Source organism: Cariama cristata, unplaced genomic scaffold, assembly GCF_000690535.1.
Source record: "Cariama cristata isolate BGI_N322 unplaced genomic scaffold, ASM69053v1 scaffold1362, whole genome shotgun sequence".
NCBI lineage: Eukaryota > Metazoa > Chordata > Aves > Cariamiformes > Cariamidae > Cariama > Cariama cristata.
Genome location: NW_009604201.1, coordinates 46727 through 54610, shown reverse-complemented (window position 1 = coordinate 54610; position 7884 = coordinate 46727). Strand labels below are relative to the sequence as shown.

At 41.6% G+C, this 7884-nt stretch overlaps 1 protein-coding gene across 1 annotated transcript; it reads left to right on the top strand.

The window, feature by feature from the left end:
* Positions 1 to 4051: 4051 nt before the first annotated feature.
* SERTM1 (serine-rich and transmembrane domain containing 1) lies at positions 4052 to 4818 on the top strand. The gene has a single exon (XM_009695474.1). It carries the CDS (start codon positions 4108 to 4110, stop codon positions 4429 to 4431), a length of 324 nt encoding a protein of 107 aa, XP_009693776.1. The 5' UTR covers positions 4052 to 4107; the 3' UTR covers positions 4432 to 4818.
* The last annotated feature ends 3066 nt before the right edge of the window (positions 4819 to 7884 follow it).

Sequence of the window (7884 nt, the reverse complement as noted above, 5' to 3'; positions counted from 1 at the left end):
CAACTTTCCAGGAATAGAGGAGGGAAAGGTAGGGACCACTACAGAATCTGAAAACTTTGGTTCCTTAGTTTAATTCCTTGATTGGTTTACAGCCTTCAGAAAGACAACGGGTTTATTGCAGTTGACCGCTTTCAATTTTGCCATTATACTTTGAAGTCAGTGACAAAATTCCCAGTCATTTTTTTAGGACCAGGTTTGGGCTTGACGTTTTGATGTTGTTCTGTTTAGTTTTCAGAAACACGCAAAACCAATTGCCAAGCAAGAAGGCGAAGCTGACATCTGGCTTTATTGGGGGTTATTCCTTTGTGGGGATTAGGGTAAGAGAGACAAATGGCTATGCCACTTACCTTCATCTCTCGGCAGAAGCAGGAATCTGAGCTGATGCGGTAGCTGCGGTGCACTGAATAAAACTACTTGTGGATCTCCCTTTTAAAGGCTGGGAGGTCTGATTTGTGGTGTGGCAGAGGTTCATGCAGCCCTAGGACCGTGTAGCCCCATTTCGGTCCAGAATGGCATTTTTACCCCCACCCCACGTTGCTGGCTGAGCTGTCCTGGCGGCTCTCCGGCAGGATTGCAGTGCTGGAGCAGCACCAAGGAACGTCCTCAGGGATCAGGATCAGACTCATTTTATTTCTGTACGAGTTTTGTACCTTTTCTATGATTACTACTTAGATGTCTGGACCAGGTATGTTCACACTCTGCATGATTTTGCTGGTTTACTCCAACAGGGTACAGATCGTTGGTAAAAAGTCCTTTTAGACTGAGCAGAACCTTACAGTTTAGGTCCATATTTTTAAATGTGTGATTAAAAGACACAAGTTTGGTTTTTTTCTTCCTAAAATATTACCTAAAGAGCCAATTTAGCTGATACTACATTTTATGGCAAGATTCATTTACACATCACATCACGACGCAGTGTGAGCGAGGCAACTAAGATCTGGGCCATAGCCATTTGGAATCAGAGTTTACCATGTCTCTGATCTCACCACAAAATACTCAGTTAAAAATAGCCCAGTTGACATTGTAAGACCTATAAAGGCTCTGATCTAGCAAAGCACTCACATCTCTGCTTTACTGTGAAGTTCCGATTAGTCCTATTTAACACCATAAATTTTCCACTAACTTCAAAGAAAGTCCCACGCCAAAGTTCTTCCTTGTAGCAGGGCCAAAACTGTTAATGGTAAAAGTAGAATGTAGCGGATTTCAAATTTGTGAAGAGTTTAAAGGCTTTTAACTTCTGCTGTGTTAAAGAATTTATGTGAATTAATTCCTTAAGTTATTATAGAGCAATTCAATTAATAATGGATCTGCTTTTCATTATGACAAGTAATCAAGGATAAACATCTTCTATATCAAAGCTTATCTTTCAAAAAGGATAAATTAGCTGTAACGCACCTAACTACTTCCAGAACATGAAATGAACACGTATTGTTCCATTAGTTAATTTTGGATCACTAAATTAAAGACAGTTCAAAAGGAGTATAATCTCATAAGGATCTCTCTTTGTTCAGTCTGTTGTGACTTATTTCACGAGGTACAATAAATACTCTTTCTTGTCGGGCTAAATACTATTAGGGTTATAAAATGACTTTGTTTTAGTATATTTTATGCATCAGTATTAGTAATATACCACAAGGGTGAGAATTTTTTTTTTCTGGTATTTGCAGATGCAGTTTTGTACTCCTGCATATCTTGTAGGCTATCGAGATGCTTAATTAAGACTACCAAAAGCTCCACAATAAAACAGTTCAATGCAATAAATAAACAATAAAACAACATCTGGAATGTAACCTTTTATCCATGAAAACATTATGGATGTCTACGGACTAGTAAATTAATCCAGACCAGGACATAGACCTGTCATCATGTCTCCTGTTGAGTTAGCAAGCACACCTCCTGGCATGGTTTTGGCCAGCTAAGTACCCTCCAAGCAATGCCTGGACATGTTTGGGGTTAGGACTGGCCATCATTCATTCCCAAAGGCAGCTGTGATTTGGCCATCCTGTCCATGGAGATAAAAGGGAGTTTAGCCATCTTGGTGCAGCGTGCCACACAAGTTGTCCCCGAGACCAGAGAATCCCTTGACCTGTTTTATGTAGTAATATAGCTGTAGTTCTGAGGTACAGAAAATAAAGTAGTGTTTAAAATTTGATTCTACCTAGCGCTTGATGTAGTCCTTGTTTACTCAGACACTTAGGGCTTTTTACGGTATATAGCATAACCTCCTAAACTTAATTTACAAAAGTACAGTGGGTAACTATGCAAATAAATTCAGTGGCTGCAAAGCAAACTTCTTAGCATTTTTCAGTGGGTGTCTCCAAGGCTTCTGTGTTCTCAGAGAAGAGCGAGCACCAGTAGAAAAGTACCTTATCCTTCTTAAGCATCTTTAGTTCAGGTTGGGGCTTTTGCAGTCATGCAGTGTCAAAAAGCATCAGCCTCTTGAAAAAAGAAGTACTTTACTAAGTTAGCAGAGGTAGGATGTGTAAAGGAAAAATTATAAGGCAGACCATTGCCAGGAACGGTGCTGGGACACTCTCACGGAAACACAGGGAGATACTTGGGCAGATACTTCTGTGACACACAGAAGGAGAGACCCCAGACTGTCGCATCATTACTTCAAGGGCCTGATTCTGTCTCTCTGGCTGGTGCTGGCAGCGTTTGCTCCCCCTGTCACCGTGAAAATCAGTGGGATTTTCCTCGAAACCTCTAACTGTGAGTTAGATATAATTGTATTGAAGTGGGACCACAGGATGAGGCTGAAAGGAAGGTCAGGATGAGAGGGACCACGCTGGGAAGATAGTTCTGTATGGATATAGTCTTCCTCGCAGGAGGAAAGCTCACCAACTTTCCTTGCGGTGCCTGAGTATCTGCAGTGAGAGGTTGACCACGGATGGGTGGATAGATAGAAAGATTGCATGTGGATGATTATATGCAGAAAATGAGCTTCATTTCCTACCAGCTTGCACCTTGCATTATCTGTTCTGTATCAAAACAAAGGCAATGGGTTACGTCATGTAATTCAGCTACAGCACATCAGCTTTTTACAAGCAATTCCCCATCACCAAGCCTTCTCTTACGTTTCCACACTGCGTCTGGGGACTGACTACGTTTGTTTAAAGAAAAGCAGCTTAGCATACCCTGGTCTGCTTCTCCTGTGCTACTCTGACCTTTGCCAGTGCTTGAGCTTCCAGGTCCCAACACAAAGTGGCTGAAGGCAAAGCTTTTTCAAAGATGGGATCTCTTCCCCATGAGCATTCACTGCCCTTAGGTAGTCCCCTTGTGTTTGCTGAGCTGCCGGGGCTGCCCATTCACTCGGGATTTTGCTTGTAGGTGTCAGAAACCGCCACACTGAAATGTGCCTGCCCTTGAGATCCCCATGGCAGCATGATGGCAAGGTGCATTTTGATCTTTGAAACCATTTGATCCATTTTACAAATATATAGTCAGAAAGCAGGACTGGCATGTTTTCTTATTCTGGGTACCTCTGGCGAGACAGTACGGAGTAAGCGGCTAATGGATTTGTCATCCGTCGTGGTGCTGAGCGGCCTTGCTCGTCTAGGTTGCGGAGGTAAAGTCTTGAGAAGGATTTTTCGTTCCTTGACTAGATTTTTTTCCACAAGATAAATTTGGATTCCAATATGTCTGTCCCATATTAATTATATTTTTGATTGTGCCGTTCCTCAGTTAAACAGCTCATGGTGGGGAAGGGTCAATTTTAATTAATTGATGGGTAGGATTTCTCCTAATCCCTGCATTTTGGAAAATAGATATAAAGATAGTTGTTAGATAATGCTTTAAGAATTGCAGCATAGTGCTAAGGAATAATGACATAAAACTCTTAAGAACTAGAATGTATCAGGTGCACATCAAATCACATTATCTTCTAGTAAATTAATCTTGCTTTTTTTTTTTTTTCTTCCAGTTCCAAAGGATACAATCTTACGTTGTCCTGGGCTTGAGCAGTAAAGGAGAAATTTGATCACTGGCTGACTTGTCGTCTCTTCGCTGTGATGGGAAAATGGTCGCCTAAAATAACCCCCTTGTTATGCTGCTAAAACTGCTTTTGAATCCAAGATCTGTTGTGATTTTTACAACACAAACCCAAAAATGTCAGAACTCGACCCTTCATCTGGATTTGTAGGAAACATGGAAAACGGGACTTTTCTGGAGCTGTATCCCACATCCCTTTCAACTTCAGTGGATTCATCGCCTGGCCGTTTATCCAATGTCTATGTCTATGTTTCTATATTCCTTAGTCTCTTAGCTTTTCTCCTTTTGCTATTGATCATTGCACTTCAGAGGCTGAAAAACATCATTTCTTCCAGTTCCTCCTACCCAGAATATAATAGTGATGCTGGAAGCTCTTTCACTAATTTAGAGGTTTGCAGTATTTCTTCCCAGCGCTCTGCTCTCTCAAACCTTTCTTCATGAAGCTAAATGAAAGGAAATACATGGGGAATGGAAGAGCTTTGTCTAGTTTCTTGGGGAGGTAGTGCATGCAACATTTGCCTTAGAAGACTATTATGAAGAGGTGGCTTTTAAAGTTTCCTTAGTTTGTTTCTTTTTTTTTTCCTTTCCTTTTCTAGTCTTCATTTCCCCTTTTACTAATGTTCTTTTCCATTTTGGACAATGGATAATGACACTCGATCATTGTTTCATGCCTGTAATAGTGATGCTGTCTTTTTCTCACACATACATGGTGTTCATTAAGAGTATTCCTGCCAAATTATAATATGGTTCTAACTGGATGTGTCATTTTTCTGCTCTACTTGTGACCCCTTCCCTGGTTTTGTATCAGTAATATGCTTACTACTTTTCTTTTTCTTTTTTTAATTAGAGAAGGACTTCTGGATGAAATCCCTGTTGCAAAAGTATGAAAAAAATCAGCTTAAATTATAAATATTAGGACAATTTAAAGTTGTTGGCATTGTTTCTTTTTTTTTTTTTAACTTTCATGTCTTTTTCAGTATTTATTGATGTTTATAAAACACAACTAAAATCCGTTTCTTGAAGAATGTTGCTTTTGTTTATTTGCACTCCCAACTCGTTCTGTATAAAATATCTGTATTTCGGTTTTTGAGTCTCTTCGGTTAACTTAGTAAAGCGACTACAATAACCACGCTCACTGCTGAATGTGTGGAGGTATTTTTGGACCCTCTTGCCTCTCATTTGGCTAATGACTTGTTCTTCCAGGGGACAGCTTTTGCTGCTGAATCGTAAATATCACACAGCTCTTTCACATCCTTCACTGATGCAAATTCTTGCTGGAAACCAGTACAAACCAGTGGTTTCTTTTCAAAGATCTGCATACAACTACAGCTAGCAACTGAATAGCTCCTAAACTGTCCTTTAGGCACAAGATGTACTCATGTGAGCAGGGCCAGCAGGAACAGAAATTCCTTGTACTCATGAGGACTTTCTGGGCCAGATTTTGTCCTGTAATTTCACAAATGCACGTTGGGGTGGAGGGGGGACACGAGGATCTGCGTCATGGCCAGGCAGATCTGTGCTCTGACCCTCAGGAGGTACAAGGTGTACCTACAGAGGATCAGAAGGAAAAAGGCAGTGGCTCGGCCCCTTTTCCCCATCAGCATAAGAAAAAGCCAGAGATGAGGACGTGAGAAATGGATGATGTTCACAATCTCATTCCTCTTTGCGATGCCATAGTCTGGGTTATTCTTTCCCCCTGCCCAAAACGTAACCCAGCACTCAATTTCTGCAGTAAAATAACTAGCAGCATTGTGAACAGGATCCTGTGGTCAGCTGGGAATTAAATCAAGCCAAACAATCAAAGAAATTATTTTAAATGCCAAATGTGACCTGCTAGGACGGCAGCCCCACACTGTGCGGTGCAATTCCTTGCTGTCCTTACTGCACTATGTGAGCACAGTCCTGTCCTGCCACTCAAGTCCATGCAAATTTTGCTCTCGTGGCAGGATCCAAGTCACTGGAGAGACCCGAGGAAGGGTATGGAAATGTCACCGACATTTCTGTTGTTGGTGTAACAGCACACGTAGCTCTGGGCGATGGGGTGGTCTCAGCAGGAGCAAAGGGCGACTGCGCTCCCCACGCACGGCACTACTGCCCAGAAAGCCGACGGCTTAGGGAGCTGCGGAAGACCTCCCGACCAGATTTATTACAAATACCTTCCCACCAAGCTGTCAATGCGTTCATCAACAAGACACATTCCGCCATTAACTACACAGGCTTTAAAAGAGAACTTTGGAAAGCCTGGTGTGAATATAATCATTAGAAACGCAGCTGCTCAGTGCCAAACAACATACAGATGATGCTGGAGTTGGTGTTTTCAATTTTTAAAAGTGAACCTACAGTACGGTAAGTGGTAATGACTTCTGGTGGTGATTAGCTGCTTACAAAGGTCAAAGAACTTGCTGACTAATACAGGACTGAAGCCCATAGGTTCTCTGAGCCATTCCGTTTTGATGAATATATTTAATCTCTGCAGTATTTTATTCATCTAGACAAAAATGTCTTGTAAGTCACTTTTCACTGTAATTGATGATAGGCCTTGGGAAAAGAGATAACTATTTAAAAGGGATCAGAAAACGTTATTTCCTTTCTGAAAGCTCTTCTAAATCCCAGACCTGTAACAGAACGTATTTGTGTGTTGACTGCTGGATAAAAATAAATGAACTGTAAATCAAGATGGAGCAACTGTTCAATTATCTTCTTTTACTGACAAAGTTGTAAATTTGTTGCTTCCTTTGCTGCAAATGCAGGAATTTAGTCAAAACCAGAGATGAGACCACCGGCTGAGATGGGTATTTGTTCCCAGTGATATGTTTCCCATTACTAGTTTATGCTTGCAGATATAGAGACGTTTAATGTTAAATACAGACTGTTGAAAACCCATTGGCTTTGTTCATTGAGCTGCTGTCAAACTTCACAAGAGCAAAAAGTATTTTTCCAACTGCACAAAGTAGCAAAGGTAACTGAAACCACACATTTGATTTTGGTTTGTAGTTTACTAGATGCTATTAATTGTTTCCCACTCTGCAGTGACATATGGGACTATATACAGTCATCATGATTTCAGCTGAGTTGCACCTGTTCTCGTCAGGACAGATTTGAGTAGAAACAAATTGGATTCAACACAATAGCATCAGGAGAAGCCACAGGCGAAAAGCACCATGGCATTTTCGAGGATTACTAAGTACTCGTTCTTCAAGGAAAAAAAAAGGAACAAAAAAAAACCCCAACCTGCGAACCTGAGATTGAGTTAACTTGAGAACACTGGAACAGGCTTCATGGAGAGGTCGTCAATGCCCCATGGCTGTCAGTGTTTAAGAGGCATTTGGACAATGCCCTTAATACCATGCTTTAACTTTTGATCAGCCCTGAAGTGGTCAGGCAGTTGGACTAGACGATCGTTGTAGGTCCCTTCCAACTGAAATACTCTATTCTATTCTATTCTATTCTATTTGAACTAGAGTTGCAGGGATTTTCCACCATGGTAAATGGAAAAACAGATTAGATTCTTCATTTTCATAAAATTTTTGTATTTTCTTTCTCTCCTCTCTGTTTCCCCTTCTTTCTGTCACTCACACACCAAACAGACCTGGACAGGATGGAGAAATGGGCAGAGAGAAATCTCATGAAGTCGAGCAAGGGAAAATACATAGTCCTGCACCTGGGGAGAAAGAATCCCAGGCACCAGCACAAGCTGGGGGCTGATCAGATGGAACACAGAGAGGGAGCTGAGGGTCCTGGTAGACACTAAATTGAACATGGGCCATCAGCACACTCCTGCTGCAAAGGAGGCCAGGAGCATCCCAGGCTGCGTTAGAAGGAGCGCTGCCAGCAGGTCGAGGGAGGTGGTCCTTCCCCCTGCTCAGCACCAGTGGGACATCTGGATTGCTGTCT